The sequence below is a fragment of the Scleropages formosus genome, chromosome 7 (genome assembly GCF_900964775.1).
Source record: "Scleropages formosus chromosome 7, fSclFor1.1, whole genome shotgun sequence".
Lineage (NCBI taxonomy): Eukaryota > Metazoa > Chordata > Actinopteri > Osteoglossiformes > Osteoglossidae > Scleropages > Scleropages formosus.
This window is the reverse complement of record NC_041812.1, coordinates 10,989,134-11,010,634: the sequence shown is the minus strand read 5'-3', so window position 1 is coordinate 11,010,634 and position 21,501 is coordinate 10,989,134. Positions and strand designations below refer to the sequence as shown.

At 43.6% G+C, this 21,501-nt stretch overlaps 1 protein-coding gene across 1 annotated transcript in view; it reads left to right on the top strand.

Annotated features, from left to right (window-relative positions):
- The window catches only part of gpr158b (G protein-coupled receptor 158b), a 38,462-nt gene that overhangs the window by 3,588 nt on the left and 13,373 nt on the right, over positions 1-21,501 (top strand). The window contains 3 exon segments of the mRNA XM_029253301.1: positions 6,564-6,669; positions 17,055-17,157; positions 18,568-18,797. Of these exon segments, the coding sequence (XP_029109134.1) occupies positions 6,564-6,669; positions 17,055-17,157; positions 18,568-18,797 (439 nt within the window).

Sequence of the window (21,501 nt, the reverse complement as noted above, 5' to 3'; positions counted from 1 at the left end):
GTTCAAATGGGTAATTTAGTGTAAGTAGCTTAACATTCTATATTGCTTTGGAGAAAAAGGACAGCGTCATACAAAATTGAAAATAACAATCTTACGTCTGTTTATTTAGCAAAAGCAGCCCAGATCTCCACTGTGTGAGTCACAGTAAGAGTCTCGAACCCGGGACCGCTGTCTGGGTTTATTTGCAGATCAGATCCATATCGGTGGCTAAATGCTCATGTCCTTGAGGGGCTGCTTTGTGAGAACAGATTGAGCTGCACATCACTGCAATGTAGGAGATACTGGATGGAAACAGCTAGAACAAAATGGTGGATTTGGAGCCGTGTGAAAAAAAAATCCAGTGAGTCACTCGTTTCACAGGCGAGTCCTCCACAGCACACAGGAAATACATTCCAGTTTCCATTTACACATATGCATATTCTCTTTTCTCCAAATTGACATACAGCTCAGCATAAACCAAAGTGCATCAGTGTCAGAAGAAGAGCTTCAGACACAGACACACGATTATCGACAAGCAGCTTGTTTGTCTGACACCACCATGTTGCTGGTTCGCATCCCTCAAGTAGCTGCCTGCAGAAGAGACATTCAAACAGCAAATACATATATAATCATAGCAGATGGTGATGGACTCACTTATGTAGCTGTCAGGAGATCAGGAGAGAAGTGGCTCTGAAAGAGATGGGTTTGAGACCCTTCTTGAATGCTGGGAGGGATTCAGCTGGAGCTCATTACACCACGGGAAGTCAAGGAAAGAGTCTCCTTTGCAAATGCCTGAAATCTAAGAAAGAAAGAGCGACAAAACGGATATGAATCGTTTCTCTGTAGCGAAGATCTATGGTACTTTTACCATTTTTAAAAACTCATTTAACTACACCAAAGGACCTGATCTTTGTGCTAAAAACTGAAATCCATTAACCAGAAAGTGTCATGTCACTAAAAATTTTTGCAAATTAGCACTTACTTAAAATTAGTGTTGAACTTTATGACCCCTAGGAGGAAAAAAATGATAATTTAAACAGACTGTGCCTAAAGAGTAAAGAAACTGCTCATAATTGAAACCAGTACCTTTGTGGAATCATAACTCACCATGCAAGTCAGTGTGTGTTTTATCAATATTAATGATCTATTTAGCCAGTTTGTAATATTTTCCCTTTGACAGTGCAGATCAAAAACCTTGACATTTTGACTTTGGTGGGGCGTTTCATCTAGGACACTTAAACAAGATTACAAGGAGAGGGATGCAAAGAAAATATGATTTTAAGTACCAGCAAGAACTTGGAATTACAAGAACAGATGGTTCAAAGCCATCGTTGGAGTATTTCTTTAAATCGGTTTGCTTGGGGTGTTGAACGAGATATGATCACGTGGAAATAATATCAAAATAAATTCACCCCCCAACAGAATGAGCTATGGCATAATGGAAACATTGATTTAATGGTAAAGGAAAAAAGTGACCGTTGCCTTACATAACGGGTTTTGCTTCTATAATGTGTAATTTGTGCGGTTATTTTGGCTTTTTTTACCATCATACTAAGGTGCTGGAGATGTTAACAGCATGAAATTAACCTTCTTCACAAACTTGATTCTATCCTTAATGTGCCAGACCTTGCCTGTGCTTTTTTAAAGATATAACAGGGCTTTATTGGTCAAGCATGCTTGCACACATAAGGAACATGATGCGGTGTATGCTCTTTTGGAGACCTTTTCTATAACAGAACAACATCTTAGCAGAGTAATTATAAAGTCAGAAAGTTTGAAAATAATACAGCAAATACAGTACAATCAGGTGTTCAAATTGATGCATATGCATATACAAGTAATATGAGCATAGCAGTAGAAGTAGCAGCAGGACTAAATATAAATAGATGTAACTGGTAACGTGAATAAATTATTTTAAGATGTATACTATGTAGGGGGGTGCAGTGGCACAGTGGGTTGGACCGGGTCCTGCTCTCCGGTGGGTCTGGGGTTTGAGTCCCGCTTGGGGTGCCTTGCGATGGACTGGTGTCCCATCCCGGGTGTGTCCCCTCCCCCTCCAGCCCCTCCCCCTGTGCTGCCGGCCTACGCTCCGGCTCCCCATGACCCCGTATGGGACTAGTGGTTTCAGATGATGTGTGTGTGTGTATACTATGTTACCAGTAGAAAGCCTTAATGTTATTCTGTTAGTTTAAGAGCTGAGTTCCAACTGTGTAATTTTAATATCCATTTAAGTGTACATATTGATTATGAATGTGAGTGGGTATTACATATTTAGCTGACACTTTTCTCCAAAGCAACTGGTAATGCTAAGGTAATTGCAATTGCTTGCCTATTTATACAGCTTGGCAGCTTTACTGGGTTAATTTAGGGGAGTTACCTTGCTAACGTGTGCTACAGCCAGAAGTGGGATTTGAACTAACAACCTATGGGTGCAAAGGCAGCAGCTCCAATGACTGGCCTACCAGCTGGCCTACATTATGCACAATAGTTACAATTATTATTGTCACAGAAACAATGAAGTCTGCTGTTTTGATAATTTCATTGCTCTCAGGGTCTTTATTTTGCGGTTTTAATGATTTTCAGGTGCAACTTTATGGGTCTGCAGACACATTACTTTTCCCCATTAGGAATAATGAAGATGTGATCTTCACATAACAGTCCCCCTCCTAAGGGGGTCATTTTGCGCAATGGATTGGGTCCACAAAAGTGGCCAATACTGTATAGCAAGGCTGGAGAGGAAAGAGGAATGATCTGTGAATGCTAAATTTAATACGATGCCTGACCAAGAAGTTTTCCGTCCAGTCTCAGATGCTGAAACTATGTTCGCAACAAGCTGGTGGCTCCCGAGAGAGGGGCTTTGTTTAATTTGGGACAAACGGAGGTTTTTTCCTTGCTGAAATGAGGCTGGCCGAGAGGCTGCCAACCACAGGGCGCCTCAGCGCTGCTAGATGCGGATTAACAGATTTAGAGCATCTCCTTGCAGCTGGGGTTGGCACTTGCACCCGCGATACAGTGGGCCTCAGCTCCAGTGTGGAATCTATACAAGATTAGTGAGAAGAGCACCTGGCCGTGGGCATCTCACGCACCATCCGTGTCCTGGAGCGCGCCCCAGAGGCCAAAGCCACACGCAGCACAGCACATGCTTTGACGGGTGGTTCTGTGGGTCGTTGGATGAGTTCAGGTATCCTGCAAGTCAGGCCTGGATGGCGTTTAAATTGATTTATATTTATTTATTCAACTGTGAATCTTCTCCAAAGCATCTTAAGTTTCTTGTGATGGTTTACCCATTTATACAGTAGGGTAATTTTTGCTACATTAATTCAGGGCAAATACCTTGACCAAAGGGCACTACAGATGGACGTGGGGTTCTAACCACCTGGTGCCTCATCATTTGACCCAAGTTGTCCTTCCCAGGTCCGAGGCTCTTCTTTAGAGTCCCGGGTGAAAATTAGGGGACAGCGTGTTGGCTCCGGGTCCAGCAGGAGGGGTGATGTCTGAAAAAGTGTAAGGTGGCGGTGTTAGAAGATGAGCGATGTCTTACTGGAGTGCTCATGAGCTCTTCATGCAGGCTGTTGTTCAAATCTTCGCCAAGCAACTGGTTTCATTTAATTAACCAAATGGCTGGTTGTTGCGTTTATAAGATTACTTGTTGGACCCATGTTTAAGGAAAAGCGTGAAGATGCCCGACTGTGTCTAGGGGGTGTGGGATGAAAGCTAGGGTGCGAGTGGGTCACTGTTGCCCTGGTGACCGTTTGGCAAAAACAGGGAAGGTCATGGAGGAAGAGATATGCTGTCTTCAAGACCGCAAAGCCCTGCAGGAGCTCCACTGCTGAAGATGGTCCTGGAGGCCCGATTCACCTGCTGATCCAATTCTACCCGCAGCCTGTTTCCTGGTCAAACCGACCAACCAGCAGCAGTCTGAGCGTCGAGGCCTTTCTCACCATGTCCTTTCGCTCTCTAAAAACACACCTTGTTAAATTTTAAAGACTTTACATAAGACAGTCTTTGCATAAAATACAGCCACTTGAGGTTCAAGAACCTTATTGTTTCCTTGATGTTAAAAAAAAAAAAATTAATCCCAGAAGATGCGGCACCTGGAGCAGGATGAATACAAGGCAGAATTAGCTCTCCAAAATTTATATGAAATAAATGCTAAAAATTAATGTAACTGGACTTAAATTATTCCCATAAGGATAACCTGTAAGATTACACTACAACCTAAGGTGACTGGAGGCTGTTATTACTTCAGGTATTTCACGTCTTTGTCCAAGGTGACTTATAACGTGAGGTTTGTACTGAGATATGCAGACCAGTATTTCCCCATTTATACAGCAGGGTATTTGTCACTTTATCAATTCAGGGTATTTACCTTGATCCAAACTGGAATTCAAACCTGGGTCCTTGCATTTCAAGATGATAGCTCTTACCACTCTGGCACCTGCTGCCCTATCATCTGCCTTACTGTTAAAATAAATATAAACCGTTTTCGGTTAGGGACCTTCTTAAAGGTACAACGGTATGACCCTTCACTGGATTTGCCATGAAGAATTGTGGTTGCTCCTTCTGTAGCAGGTTCTGGAACTGTGTATCTCTTGCATCTTCTGTAAATGTGTAGGATCTCATTGCCATTGCTATTTCACTTGGGCTGCGGAGATGTTCTCCACGGCGACGATCTGAGCAGAGGCACCATGTGGGCTTTGGCCTGGGATCTCTTCCAACCTAACGGTCCTCCAATGACCATAAACAGCGAGGACCGTCTCATTAAAAATTGAAAGTCGAGCTGCAATTAGCAGCTCCGTTGGTGGAGATGCGTTCGAGCGGCAGCGAGCTCCTCGCTGGGGCCACATTCAAATGTGCGCAAATGTTTGTGTGGAACGAAGAAGCCGATGAATAGACTCATCAGATGGATTAGCTGAGAGAGAAGGCAAAACGGAAAACATCCTCACAGCGCTGCAGCAGCTTCATTCTATTATTTATGAACATTTGCTTTTCATACTGAGTGGAGGCCGTCCTCAGAGCTCTGCTCACATGGGACCGTGAGGCACATTAATGCCGTGTGTTCTGACACAAAGCTGAAATGATGTGCACAGCGGCCTGGTGTTAGTGAGAAACCCTTGATGGGTCACCATTATCAAACTGAGTAGCCATATTTCTTATCATTTATTCATCGTCAAACTCATGGCCTTATTTATTTTTATTGACTCGTGATCAGACCGAAGGGTCTAATTTATTATGGCTTTCTCGCTTTTCTTCAATGCAGCTTACAGTATTGAAGTATTGCTGTAATGATAACCCGTCAACAAGTTCTGTGGAATTATAATGAGAATTGGGGGAATTCATCATCATTATTATTATTATTATTATTATAATATTAAGAAGAAGAATACAGGAACAGCCAGTAGTATAGTGGCTGTTGTAGCTGCTTCTGAACCTGAAGGTCCCAGGATTGATTCCTGTCTCTGTCTGTAGTTCCCTTGAGTGAGGTACTTTCCTTAAATGGCTCCAGTAGAATTACCCATCTCTATGAAGCTGTAAATAATTGTAAGTACCTTAACATTGTAGGTTGCTTTGGGGGGAAAAAGTGTCAGCCAAAGGAATAAATATAATAGTAATGGATGAGTCATTTTTATTAATTGCTGAAGGATCATTGATTGGAAGGGTCTAATATGATTATGATGGGTAGGAGCTGATGACAGGAAGAAATTTTTTCTGGCACTTTTGCTTATGGTGACTTATGATCACATCACAAATCATCTGAAACCACAAGTCCCATACGGGGTTGTGGGGAGCCGGAGCCTAACCCGGCAACACAGGGTGCAAGGCTGGAGGGGGAGGGGACACACCCAGGATGGGCCGCCAGTCCATTGCAAGGCACCCCAAGGGGGACTTGAACCCCAGACCCCCCAAACAGCAGGACCCGGTCAATCCCACTGAGCCCCCCTCTAACTTATGATACACATGCAGAATGTTTATAAACACAAGACAACTTTGATTTGCTCCTTAAACTAAGCCTGATATATAATTCAAGTTTTCTTTCTTTTATTATTATTATATATTTATTTTAGTGAAACTTGCAGTGTTTGTACACTAAGTTCCAGAGATTTTTATGCAGCAGTGTAGTCTCTCCTGTATCACTCAGGGTAAGGACCTTAATCAAGGGTGTGACAGCAGGAGTGGGGAATCAGACTTGTAATGGAGTGTATTTACCTTTTTATTGCCTGCCTTATTATATATTTTATTATTTGCCAACTGATTTACCTAACTCTTTGAGACCTGCAAATGCATGGCGATGATTCTAATCACTACACCACCCGCTGCCTCCTGATCTACCTGATCTGATCTTCTGCCCTCTTGATCTACTGTCTGCTTAATGAGCTGTATGAAGTAGGAAAGGTTGGAGGGTTAAGGTGCACTGGGGATCCTGCTCTTGTCCTGCTAAGCAGACTCTTCCAAAATGGTTTCAGTGTATAAATGGAAGAAATAATGTGTGAGATGCTGTCGTTCAGGGCTGTGTGACTTGAAGAGAAGCTGAGTCCTGTTTCCTTCGCAGATTTGACCGCTTCTCTGTCCCCTTGTTTTCCCAGAGGTGTGGTCCGCGTGGATGTCAACCTGCAGGACGTGGACATCGACCAGTGCTCAAGCACCGGCTGGTTCGGGGGGACCCACAGGTGTAACCTGACCACCATGGAGGTGAGCACAGTCTGCTCAGGATGCTGGAATCCTAGAAAGCATTTTTTCCAAAGTATCACAGTATGGACGAAAAAACAACTCCATTAGTAGATCTTGAGAAAATGTGAAACAGTTGTGAAACTCTGTTGTTGATTGGTCAGTATCATTGGTCTTCAGTGTATTGACATGTTTATCCACATCAGCGATTCAGATTAATCATCTCCCTTATTTAAAGGACAGGGCTTGTTCCGGGGATTTGAACCAGCAATGTTTTGGATAGAGATCCATATTTATTACCATTTATATCTCCTGCCAAAAATACAATATGGAATTATATGTTGACTTATTCATCTAAAGAGGTAAATTTTGTTTGTGCTCACTGACCCGACTGATAGGTGGAAGGGGGGTTGAGCCATGTGGTTGACCACTCAGTCCAATCCACCATATGCATTATGTTTTTCATTGTTTTGACACGACAGTAATCTTGTTCTACGTAAATAAAATGTTGTATTTACAATTGCTGGAAATTACTTTTTTAAAAGCTATACACACACACACACACACACACACACACACACACAGTCTGAAACCACTTGTCCCAAACAGGGTCACAGCAAACCAGAGCCTAACCCAGCAACACAGGGCATGAGGCTGGAGGGGGAGGGAACACACCCAGGACAGGACACCAGTCCACTGCAAGGCACCCCAAGTAGTACTTGAACCTCAGACTCACCAGAGAGTGGGACTCGGCAAAACCCACTGCACTGCTGCACCCTCCTTTTAAAAAACTCTTTAGGTTTAATTTCAGTTAATAGAAAAATTACTTATGACCACGTTGCCATGTTGGAAGAAGGCTCCATGTTTATGATCCTTCTTTTTAATTTACATCTATAACAAAAAATTTTGCACGTTATTATTAAAATTGTAAGCAGAAAAATCCATCAAATATTAAAATTAAGTGACTTTTTAACCATTTGTGTTCCACTCTTCGGGGGGGCGCAGTGGTGCAGTGGGTTGGACCGGGTCCTGCTCTCTGGTGGGTCTGGAGTTCGAGTCCCACTTGGGTGCCTTGCGACGGACTGGCGTCCCGTCCTGGGTGTGTCCCCCTCCCCCTCCAGCCTTATGCCCTGTGTTGCCGGGTTAGGCTCTGGCTCCCTGCAGCCCCAAATGGGATGAGCAGTTCAGACAGTGTGTGTTCCACTCTTCTGATTTTTTTTTCCTTTTTTTTTGAAAATTCTGTAAAATATATTGGAAAATAATACTCTTATGCACCGGATTGTCCGGCTATTTTTACGCCCAGTCACCAGGGGAGCGCTCATGCGCAGATGAACTGTAGCTGGACACTCTGTCCACTCCGGTGTATTCGGGTTATGATTTAGAGTGGTGGTTTGAAAACTGTGTGTGAAGTAGTTCTCACTTTCATCTATAATACATGCATTGTAATGGATTGCAGCAGGGTGACTAAATTATTGATTGTGCTCTTTGTCTGCGTGTTTCCCTCACTTGGGATGGTGAGGAGAAGGACAGCAAAGCTCCTCCACAGTGCTGTGTGCTTCCCTCCAATAACCCATCATTAAAACCAGGCCATTGCGCATTATCACTGTCATTTTACTGCAGACAGGTCAGTTTTCCTGGACAAAATGTGATGGACAGGAGTGACGAAAGGAAAACAGAAGGAAACCTTTGTGCTTCTTTTCCTCACATCCATGTGAGGTTCTGACCTCTGTCCCGTCGCCACGTCTGTGTCGCGTCTCATTGCAGTTCCCCTGTCTCCAGGATGATGATTTCCAGATCAGGGATGAGTCAAGGCCTATGTAATGTGCCTGGAACCTGAGCATCTCTCTACTGCAGTGTTACCCCCCATGACCAGCACTGTTACCAGTTGGATCTTAAGTAACTTCCAAATGCAAAATAGGCTGTGTAGTCCAAGGTCAATATACTAAACCAGTCCACATTTGTCCCCAGATCCTTTTATTATGTAGAATGTTCTGAGCTTTCATGCATACACAGCCCATAATTTAAATGGCACAGTACTGGGACCTAATTCGAATGGGACAGCAGGTAGCGTAGTGGTTAGAGCTACTGCCTTGGGACCCACAGGTTCGAGCCTTACCTCTGGCTGTAGTACCCTTGAGCAAGGTACTTACCCTAAATTGCTCCTGTAAAATTACCCAGCTCTATAAATGGGTAAACAATTGTGACCTCAACACCGTAAGTTGCTTTGGAGAAAAGTGTCAGCTAAAATGAATAAATGTAACTGTACTGAGGTGCAAAGTACTCCTCTGTGATGGATGTACAGTAATTAAAAAGCTGTGAGCATTATTCCGATTCATTGTTACGAGACTAAGGACATTGCACAATGGCTCCTCAATTTACAAACACAAATGACACCCAAGTCGCGATCAATAAAAGCTCAGTAATACACATCCCTTTTCTTAAGCGCTCATTATCTTCTGTAAAAATCTTGGATACAGTTATTTAAGGAGACTTTGAGACTTTTTATTTTAAAATTCATTACCTTTCAGCTACTTTAAAATTAAAACTTATTTCAAATTACCGAAAATGAAAATACTTGACTCCATGAACTCGTATTCTACGCATATTGTTGGTATATTTATCCCTTAAACGCATGCAGTGCTCCTCGTCTTTGTCGTTGATCACTGACACTCAGGAACACCAGACACAAGTTCCGAATACTGTGAAAGTGAGTGGATTGGAGGAGGTACCACACTCCTACTCTGTTTAAGTGCTTTTTACTGCTATCAGCTGGAATGGAGGGAAAACACAGGTCTCATTTGCTCTGATATAGACAGATATTTTAGGAAATAGACAGGTGAAGAAAGCGCAACTGGAAATAAAGAAACAAACAAATAAATAAATAAATAAATAGAGCATGTCTGTGTCTTCAACAATTTGTAGCCTGAGTACGAGGAACACTAGGAGCCAATTATGTCCAAGCTGAAGGACAACGCTGTGGAAGGCCATCTGGGATGACGGTATGGTGATGCAGGGGGGCAGGCTGACGTCTAGAGCCTTTCACTTGTCTGCTGCCCTCACTGAAAAACACCCAGTGCCTTAGCAGACTGAGAGAAGGGGAGGTGTGCAGTGCTACTTCCACCACCAGTGGACTCCTGCCATTTCCTCTATGGTAAAAGGTCTCTTTGTTCGCCACGACAAGTCGAGCTCAGCCTTTTCTCCTTGCCACCGTCCCGTCGGTGGCGGGTTGCGTAAGGGCGCTCTCGGTCTAATTATAGGAGCGGGAAACATGCCGCATGCGCAGTGTTTGGGAGAAATAAATATTAAACTGGGAGCTGCTCCTGCCCAGTGCTCCCCGCAAGTGTCGCGATGGAGATAAAGCTCTCCAAGTGCCGCGATGCTAATGAAAGTTGGCTTCTCCAGCGTCCCAGGGTGGCCTACCTCCTCCCCTTCCTCCTTCTCACCGACTTCAATTTGCGGACTTAAAAATACATTAAAGATGTTGTCCTGCCACGCTGGAAATGGTGTTTTCTGTGCAAATTCAACGTTCGTTCCTATCGATATGTTGGTCTAGATATACACGCGCCCAGGTTGCCCTCTTCCTTGCCGCTCTCATCCTGACTCCTGTCGGAAAGTGTTTGTCCCTCTGAAGTAGACTGTCCTCCCTGTCTCCCTGTTTCGCGTCAGTGAGCGGGAGGCCCAGGATGTTTTTCTCCCGAAATGAGGACTCACAGGCAGCGGAGTCATCGTCGTGGCAGGCGGCCGGATGTGCCGGGGACTCGGGAGCCCTGTAACGCACTGTTGGCCGCGTTGCCCCGCCTGCTAAGGTAGCGGCGGCCGCATTTGCGTCGAGGATCTTTTGCTCGAATGTGAATCGCCCGCAAAGCAGCTAAATAATGTAGCGCAATGCCGGAAACCTGATGAATTTTAGATCGAGGCCGGGAAAAGAAACGCCGTGGTGCGTGTTGACAGCAGATTTGGCAGTTCGCATGGTTTTGCGGACTTTCCCAGTTGTGGAGTTGAAAGGAAGAAACAATATTCCGTATAAAAAAACATGGAAACAAGATTCCCTATTTTCCATACAGCCTGTTCCACTAATATCTGGTGCTTATATTAAGCTGCCTTCTATCCATTGCTTATCATTGTTTTATCTGACATTTTTTCCACATCTATTTATTAACTTAGCTGACACTTTTCGCCAAACTGACTTACAATATTACGCTACCTGCAATTATTTATCCATTTATACTACTTGGTCATTTTTACTGCAGCAATTTAGAATAAGCACCTGGCACAAGGGTCCTACAGCTAGAGGTGAGGCTTGAACCTGCAGCCTTTTGGGTCCAAAAACAGTGGCGCTAACCATTACACTACCAGCTGCCCTAGATTTGTATTTGCATCTACCTTTTTTCATTCAGCAGATGCCTTTCTCCAAAGTGACATGCAGCTCAGAGAAATCAAACTCCACCAAAAACAGATGAAGAGCTTTGGACACAAACACAGGATTATCGACACACAGCTCGTCCATCTGATATCTCAGTTTCTGCACTGCATCGGCATTTGAAAATGCAACGGAACGTAAAAAATTGGGAAAATGCACGTGTCCTCAGAAACATGTAACTTGGCCATTTGTAATAGGAGGCAACAAAAAGCAAATGAACAGTTCCACAGCATAGCACGAATGCAAAAGTTGCAGCGTAATGTTCGCAGACTGATTCCAACGTATGTTGCTGTGACCCTGTGCTATTCATAAAACTAATAAAAAACATGCCAAGTCAAAACATTCAGCTTGAAACCCTGAGGGAAATAATAATGTGCGATACATTTATTTATCTTGTATTAAAAAGGAATTATTCAATTCAATTTATTTTATAGAGCGCTCTTCTCATGCAGTGACACAGAGCGCTTTAACACAGATATAAGGCATAAGAAAAAACACATCAGATAAAGAAACAAAGAATACAGTTGACTACCGACTGTCATAATACATATGCTTTTATAGAGATATAAGTACGCCTACTGGCCACAGAGAAAAGGAGCAAAACTCCCAACTGAAAATCGAGGGAGAAAAAAACCTCTGGAGGTCCAAGGGCCAGTGGTTGCCCACCCATCCTGGATATTCTAGATTAAGTAACAATTCTAAACCCGTTTACAAGTAATAATGATATTGTTGCTATACGGTAGCTCGAATCCCCAGTCCAACAAGGTACGTCTCATCCATCGTGGCAGTTGGTCATCATCTTCAGTCAGCATGGGATGCGTCTGTGACCACTGGCCGGCCTCCTCAAGTCTTATGTAGGGAGGCGATGTTCAACAAGGAGGAAAAACAGAGTTAAACAATTTCTAACTTGAACAAGTCAGTTTAATATGCATTAGTTTGAAGGTGATAAAAACAAACACAGGCAATGTGGGAACACAGGAATTATTGCAAAAAGATAATCTGGAGCAGGGAGGCTGATTCCTGGATGTTCATACCTTTGGGAATTCTTCCTAGTTCAATCAACAGCTTTGACCAGACTCTGCTGTCTCTTTTCCAAGAAGGGAAATATAATGCAATATTTTATATAATGTGTTTAGTCCTAATGTAGCCATGTCATAAATGACATTTCTTCCTATTTCAGAGACGATTTCTCTCCGCAGAAATCATTATAGAGTGTAATGAATACCATGTGCAGGCACACGTCCAGCTACACTACTGCTGCTTTTCAGACATCACTAGTGCCGACTCAAGGACCGTGTCTGAAATTTTTTGGGCAGGAAACGGGCCGGTGCTCACTCAGGGGACCACCACATGCAGGTTTCAATGCTTGCCTAATTATTTTTAGTCTGTTTTCAATGCTGCACTGCCTGCTGTGCCCACTCAGGATGCAGAAGGACACGAGTGAGCACCTGCAGACGGCTACTGGAAGCAGCAGTTGCTGGATCAGACTCCGCAAACCCCGCTGCCAGTTGCACTGCAGGTTACCCAGTTTTATGGCTCTTTACCAGGTAGTCCAACCTGAGCAGTGCGACTTATGGCTGAAGGAACATTGTTCCACATGTAGAGCAAGCCCCATTACTGTTCTTGACTTCGAGAGCCATCTTCCAACTTTGGTCCATGGATGACATGACATATAACATCTTACACTGCCTCTTCTGTTTAGAAATACAGTTGGTATTGGAAATAACACCAAAGCCACTTTCACCACTAAGTCACACTCAATAAAAGCTTAGTAATGCAGATGTCTCATTATTTATTCACTGATTAGTTTCTGTAAAATCTTGGATGTAGTTATAATAAACAACACCATTTGCAGAAGTGACACAGTGGCACAATGAGAAGCTCTGCTCTCTCATAGCACCTGGGTGGTGCGGACATGGGGTTCCATCCCTGCTCAGTCTCTGTGGAGTTTGCATGTTCTGCCTATGTCTGCATGTGTTTGCTCTGGTTTCCTCCCACAGTCCAAGGACATGCTGTTCAGGTTCCCCCATAGTGTGTGAGTGACAGAGAGAGTGTGTTCCACTGACCCAGTATAAGTAGTGTATCTTGCAGTGTAAGTCGCTTTGGTGAATAAGGTGTGTGGGCTGATAAAACACTACACAGAGTTCATTGGAAGTTGCTTTGGTGAAAAAACATCTCATGAATATGTTAATGAGGGGCTTTTTACATTAATATCTTCATTAACTCTGAGCTGCATTAAAACGAAACCCAATTTAAAATGATTGAAAATGAACATGCTTGTTTCCATACACTTTTTTAAATGCACGTTGTTGACCCATTCATTCGGTAAACATGCAGTGTTTCTCATCTTGTTATTGACCAGGAATCAAGAGGACCGTTTACCAGGAACTGAGAGAGGGCTCAGATTCTTTGGAGAACTTGGTTGTCAAAAAATGGACTAATAAATAATTTTTTTCTTGTAGATCGCTTTAGAGAAGGGTTAAATTAATAAATCTGAATATGAATGTGGGGGGGGGGTGCGGTGGCACAGTGGCACAGTGGGTTGGACCAGGTCCTGCTCTCCAGTGGGTCTGGGGTTCGAATCCCACTTGGGGTGCCTTGCGACGGACTGGCGTCCCGGCCTGGGTGCTGCCCCTCCCCCTTCAGCCCTACACCCTGTGTTGCTGAGCTAAGCTCCGGTTCCCCGCGACCCCGTATGGGACAAGCGGTTCAGAAAGTGTGTGTGTGTGAATTTGAATGTAATAGTCTAAATGCTCTAATAACCTGGCTCTGCCATGCAACTAAACTATTACTTGTAATAATAATCTGTAGTGTAAAAGTATAATATTCATCAGTCTGCTTATAAATAGTTGTCATATTTAAAACATTCAAAAGAAGATCCTTAAAACCTTTTAGTTTCTTACATTTAAGGTCCTGTGTTCAAGGTACCACATGTTGTGAAGAAAAGTTGCCCAATATTTGCCATTTTGAACAATTTTTATGACAAATGGGCATGTTATATTTACTTAACTGTCGAAGGAGATTTGCAGCGTTTGATGATCACCCTTACAGTACACACACACACAGTATCTGAACCGCTTGTCCCATACGGGTTCACGGGGAGCCGGAGCCTAACCCCAAAGCACAGGGCATGGGGCTGGAGGGGGAGGGGCCACACCCAGGATGGGACACCGGTCCATAACGAGGCACCCCCAGCGGGACTTGAACCCAAGACCCACCGGAGAGCAGGACCCAGTCCAACCCATTGCGTGACCACACCCCCCGCCCTTACACTAATTAACCTATTTACATAGCTGTGTAATCCTACTGTATAAATTCAGGGGAGGTACCTTAATCAAGGGTAGTAAGACGGGAGTGAGATTTGAACCCAGGACATTCTGCCTGCAAGGAGGCAACCAGAATGTGCAAACATTCTTCAAGCACAATAAAATTCGTACCATTTTTAAAATTCATATGATTTTTCAAAGGCCTTCTCATATTGCAGAAAAGGAAATATTATGTAATAACATTATGCAAATATATTATCTGTAACTGTCAAGCGTGTTTCACGAGGGGGCTGGATGGAAATGATTTATTCTGCGTGCAGCAGAATGAAGGAAGCTGGATCAGGGAGCTATCAGCACATGATGGGAGCTGGTTGAGAAATAATCAAACTCATGTGTCTGCATATGAATGTATGTATCTATTTATTAAGCCTTTCATTTGTGATGGGACATTATGAGATGAGTACTACATGCTCCTGAAATTATACCTTTATGCAGTCACAGTTTTCTGTGGCTAAAGTTGTGCTCTTCAGCAGTGTACAGGGCTTCCCCCATGCTCTGGAATAATGCAGCGTTTCATGATTGCCAGTGATTATGCCAAAAGACAAACGGCATCTGATGGACTTTTACAAGGCGATGGCTCAACCGTGACATGGGAAAAGCCAAACGAGCCTTCGCCTGGGGCCACGTTCAGAAAAATATTTTGCTTGTTAGGGTTTCATCCATGATGATCATCATCATTCCAGCTCACATGAATTATTCAACTGCGAGCCCCGGAGATACACTTTGCGCATCCATTTCCCTGTCTGTGCATATGCAACGTAGCTACCTGACCACTGTAACACAGGGAAGGACACAGACCTAGTGGTTCATTTTCCACACTGGATCCAGCTGTTGTACCTTTAAGGGAGGTATTTTGAACCATCCAGCTTGTACCCCACCCTTTGGCCAGTGTTTTCCATCACACACTTTGGATAGGCAACGAATTGCTGGATTTATCAAAGCAAATGAGATGGCACAGGTCTATATGATGCTGGAACAGTAAAATTTGTCCTGCAGTTTGAATCTATAACCTTTCGGGAACAATTTCACTTCGGCACCCACTTCACCACCTGGTACCCTGGATGATGGCTTTGATTTCTTGTGTTTGTGCTGTAGAAGGTAATTTAGTGTCGACTAAAAGGGGAACTGCAGGGAAAATTTAGGGTCGCTTGAAATGGTGGCTCAGTAATCACCATTAGATAGAAAAACGCATATGGCAATTTACAGTTTATATGAATACCCTACGGATTCGGTTGCTTTGTGCTACAAAAGCAATAATGGAGGAGGACAAGTTAATGGCTCCTGCAGACAGAGTGTGTACACTACATATTTTCTTAGCGGCTTCTTTTTGTGGCGATCAGGATTGCTGTATGTGTTTCATAGTTGGTGTTAGATTGCGAATTCAAAGAGAGAAGCAGATAGAGGGATGCATGGTCTTTCCAATTCATGCTCTCCATCCACTGTTCAGTATCAAGTCCTTTCTAAATTCTTTGTGAAGTGTAACTTCCTTTCAAAGGTATATCAAGGAAACCTAAATTTGCATCTGTGGGTTGTGCTGATTGTGTTCTTCGCCAACACATTGTCCCTTTTTGAATCCACCCCTGTAAAGTCTCCCCTCCTCACACCAATCCAAATGCAGCAGGAGTTTCAGATTCTCACCTGTAGACTGGGTGAGCTCCATGTACAGCCCCCACAAAACAGTGTTTATTTTGAAACTCACAAATGGCCTCATAAAGTTCAAGCCCTTAGAGTTTGATTCAGTTCATAACCCGCTAATGGGTGCTGAGTCATTACTGAAGGCTTGCATCCAAATTATGATTCATTAGGCAAAAGGGCTTGAGGTAAGAGCTCTGAATAGGCAGTGGGGCAGCAGATGGTGTAGTGGTTATTGTTACTGCCTTTTACTCAAAGGATGTTGGGTTGATTCTCACTTCTTCTTTACTACCCTTGATCTAAACCCAAACCTATACTGCAAAAATTATCATAATGTATAAATGGTTAAATTAGTATAAATTGCTTTGAAGTGAAGTGTCAGCTACACAAACATAAATAATTCATAACAGGGAAGATTGGAAAAGCTGCCTGGCTCCTTCAGAGATTTCACATCACACAGAAAGAGAATGCAAACAGAATGGGAATGTTGAACAACCTTAATCAAGTTCGCTATCACAATGTTTTCAGCTTGTGTCTAGTGGTAGTCATATTTTATGGGTTGAATCAGGGAACAATCAGCCTTGAATATGAGGTTTTTTTTTTACTTTCAGTGATTTTTATTTATAAATTCAAACTAATTCCTTTGCATTTTATATATTTAATTTAATTCAAATCTTAACATAAAATCTTACAAGTCAGTAAGTATTCTTTGTTTATTATAGCTTTATCTGGGATTTTACTAAATGCACGCAGTGAATAAATCCAGGAACATCCCTATTATTAAGCTGTTTTCGACTGAAACGTTCTTGAGATAAGGAGCCTGTGTTTAGATCTCAGTGTCCGGAGATATAACAACAGAGGAAAGTTTGTCCTTCTATAGTTGCTATGACATTTGACTTCAATCACTGTCAATGTCTTTTCATTATACTGAAATGCTGGAAAAATAATTATACATTTTAGAAATCATAATAACATTATTAATTGTGAATTAATTACTAATTCTCTGATGTGTGTTTTGCTCTCATTGACAGTGCAAACCGATCGTCGGCCATGGATTCATCCTAGACAAGTACAGGTGTCACTGCCGTAAGGGCTTCTACCATCCCAGCAGAGTGGCGCTCAACGGCTTCCAGAGTGAGTATCACTTTCACCAGCCGTTCATTTCTTGCATCAGTGACTGGGAGGAAAAACAAGTATGATGTAAATTCAGTTTTATTCAGACTGAATTAGCACATTTAATAGTTCAAATAAAAGTACTTTAGATAAGACGCACATATTTTGAAACAAGCAGAAATATTTTTTTCTGTGACATGCATCACACAGTGTTGACCGTAGTGCATCAGAGAACACACATGCTCCTTCATCGTTTTAATATTTTGCACAGCTGGTGTCAATTTGCGTCAGGTTTCGATCCTACCCAGTGAGAATCGAAGTTCTGTGATAGAAATTCAGTTGATTCTCCTTGGTTATTCCGTGGAGGAAGGTAAATCAGCATCACAAAGACACAGCGTCACTCATTAGGCTCTATCTATCCGTATCTATGTATATTGTTAATACATAAATTCACCCCACACCTACCTCTGCCCCTGTCCTCGTCCCGGTCCCTGAGACTGGGTTACAACACAGTGTCCACTAAGAAGACATGGTGAGGATCTTGTGTGCGATTACTGAAAACAATACAGCAGTATCCCACTTCAGCTGGCCTTCCTCCACAATATAACAAGCCCCCACTTACCCTGCAGGGGTGTCCTTTATACTACCTCTGCATAACAGAGACACTTTCTTGCCATAACCTGTCTATTCTCACTGTGTTACTGTGGAGACAGGGGTCAGGGACGACACAGAGTTTAAAAACAAAACAGATATAAATTTCGATTCAACCTATGTTTAGATTTTTCTTATGTAACTCCTCCTCCGTGTTGCTCTGGGCCTTCGCTCATTTTCAACAGATCTTTCGGGTGGAAAGGCGGTGAATCACTGCAGAGTCACTCACGCCTTAATGAAACAATAGCTCTGCTGCATCATACATGCATTTACATAAATGGTTTTTTAAAAAAATTCTCACTCAAATATGTACATATCTTGTACGCTGCTTAGATCCGCGCAGCAGGATGTTATCAGGACATCATGCATAATTCATCATCTGCATTATTCTAAACGTGCGTATTGTGCATGTTCATAGATTAATGAAGATGCAAGGTGACAGGGCTGTTTAGTATGCGTTTCAATCCGCCCTCATGTCGCTTTTTGTTGTTTTTGTTGGATTAAAGATAGAGGAACACAGAAGCATCTCGCTGAAGTGATTCAGATTCCCTCTGATGGCTGCATTTGCTCAGCCCCCCGTGGGTGAGGAGCCCTCTGTGGGCGCGTGTCGGTTCAGTGACCCCACTAAGCGATTACAAAGGGTCGTGTTACAGTTGGGGTGTTAGATGTAAAGTTACGCCCAGGCAGGACTGAAGGGGGCAGGTTGATGGTTCAAGATTAGAGGAAGCTGGGCCAAATGTGTCCTCTCTTCTCTGACTCCCCTCACACCCACCTCCACAGGAAGGGAGAAGTCACAGGATGCTTCGGATGGCCTGTCCGAGGAGGCTGCGACGGAGGGTGTGGCACCCTGTCTGCCGTGCCATGAAGGCTGCACCCACTGCAAGGACGACTCACCCTGCTTGGCCCAAGAAGATAGGCTGCTCCGCCTGGCCGTGCTCTCCTTCCAGGGGCTCTGTGTATTAGCGGCAATTATCAGCATGCTGTTCGTCTACCACTTCCGCCGGAGCAAGGTGAGCACCGTGACTTGGTTCTTGGTTTTAGCACAGATGAAGTAGAATGAGCTCCCTCTGCCCCTTGTAGCTGCTGAATCCATCCCAGCTTTCAAAAAGGGTCTCAAACCCATGTTGTTCAGAGCCATTTCCTTCCTGATCTGCTGACAGCTACATGAACAGAGCCCATGCCGTTGCACCCTTTAGCAAAACACTTAGTCTTAACTGTTGTACTGAATTTTGAAGTTCAATAAATGAGGACAGTGTGGAAAGACTAGGGGATCCAGTGATCTACTATTTTGTTTAGTTGTTTGTACTGTTATAGTATGTTATGTTATATTAAACTTATGCTGTTACCTTACATTCCATCAGGTTATGATATCAGGTGTTACCTTATATAACATTGTTACATTTCGCTGCATTATATTGCATTGTCTTAGGTTATATTACATTACATTACATATGTTACGTTGTGTTACTTGACATTGTGGTACGTTACCTTTCCCTTCTTTACATTAAATTATGTTACATTAAGTTGTTAGCTTCTGTTATGTTACGTTAAATTATGTTGTTACGTTACCTTGCCTTATGTTCGTTTGTTACATTGTTTCTTTGCGTTATTTTACAATACGCAATGCTGTGTTGGGGGGGGGGGCGTGGTGTGTTGGACCGGGTCCTGCTGTCCGGTGGGTCTGGGGTTCGAGTCCCGCTTGGGGTGCCTTGCAACGGACTGGCATCCCGTCCTAGGTGTATCCCCTCTCCCTCCAGCCTTATGCTCTGAGTTGCCGGGTTAGGCTCTGGCTCCCCGCGACCCTGTATGAGACAAGCGGTTCGGAAAATGTGTGTGTGTAAGTTGTTAGCTTCTGTTATGTTACGTTAAATTATGTTGTTACATTACCTTGCCTTATGTTTGTTTGTTACATTGTTTCTTTACATTATTTTACAACACGCAATGCTGTGTTAGAAGGGGGCATAGTGGTGGTGCAGTGGGTTTGGTCGGGTCCTGCTCTCTGGCGGGTCTGGGGTTCTAGCCCTGCTTGGGGTGCCTTGCGACGGACTGGCGTCCCGTCCTGGGAGTGTCCCCTTCCCCTCCGGCCTTACGCCCTGTGTTGCCCGGTTAGGCTCCGGTTTGCCGCGACCCCGCTTGAGACAAGTGGCTTCAGACAGTGTGTGTGTGTAATGTTGTGTTATGTTATGTTACCTTATATTATATTACTTTATTCTATTACCTGAGTTACTGGTCCCTACTCCTACTGTAGTGCTCTTGACCTCAAGGTGATCACAGAAGGACATGCTAAAGGCAACTCCTCAGCAAAAGGCCTTTGAGTGGTGGACATCCAGAGCACCCAGGAGCACCCTCAGAGAAATGACGCACAGGGACCTGGACCCACAACCTATGGAGTTGATGGGGAACAACATTCTTACAAACAATATCTGGTCAACAGATAAAATTGTACAGTGGTGTTTATACTGATGGTGGGAGATCTCATATGCCAGATGGGCTCCCTTCTGTCCAGAAGCTCTCCTTCTCTGTTCTACTGCAAGGCCTTTAGAGGCTTGCCAAGCCGACCATTTGATGTGACACTTCAACAGTACTCGTTTCGTCCAGGCTGCTAGGGACACACGTGTCAGAAGGATATTTGTCTCCACTACCCATTTTCCCACCACGTTGGATCACATGACATGCAACTCGAACACCAGCTCAATAACATCTCCATTGACCGCAGGGTTGGTCGGACGAACACCTGTCTCCGGACCTGAGCAGAATAGTTATGCTAAATAATGCAAAATATTTATCACTGCGTCTTTGATGCATAATGAACGAGAGATTATGACTGTTGCTCGCCTTCCCGTGTGGCGTGCAAAGGTCAGGTCTTACGGCATCTTCCAGCAGGTCCCATTCCAGTTGAACCAGAAATATGAGCTCTCCTTTTGAACCAGCTGTGTTAAAACCCTTGCCAGCTGTCGCACTCCTCTCAAAGCGAACCTGGGTGGAAAGGCAAGCGACAAAACCCACAGCTTGACGGCTTATGTGAATAAAACCAGTAAATCCTCAGATCTGGCAACATGCGCCGCGTTATCCCTCAGCACACCGGTGCGTTCGAGCGTGCTCAGTACAGCACGTTCCTCCCACTACCGCCTCTTCGCTGGGATTCTTTTTGCTTTTTTCTGCATTATTATGCATAAGCTGAGCTTTTTCAGGGAGGAGGAAACCATCTCTCCATTGACCACTGAAGTCACACCGAGGTGTAAACACAAACTCCACAACTTCATCACCATCAATTATTCACCTAGCAATTCTCTCCAAGGTGATTTACAGTGTTAAGATTCTTGTAGTGATTTACCCATTTAAACAGCAGGGTAATTTTTATTTATCAGTTCAGGGTAGGTACCTTGATCAAGGGTACAAGAGCAGCAGGTGGGATTTAAACACATGATCTTCTGATTTCAATGCAGTGGCTCTAACCACTACTCCATCTGCTGTCGCGGAGTGACATCCATTACCTCTGATGACGATAGTAGGCCACCGAAAGGAAACATTCCTTGTTCAACTGCTCCAGCATGTATACGCTACAGTGCAATATTCAATTGCTAAAATTAGCTAAATTCAGCTGAAAACGTTGGCAAAACATCAAAATAATTCATGCACAATAAAGAATATTGTCATGAGACATGGCAGCCTGTCTGACAGAAAATGACGGTGACTTCTGAGTGGTTGATGATT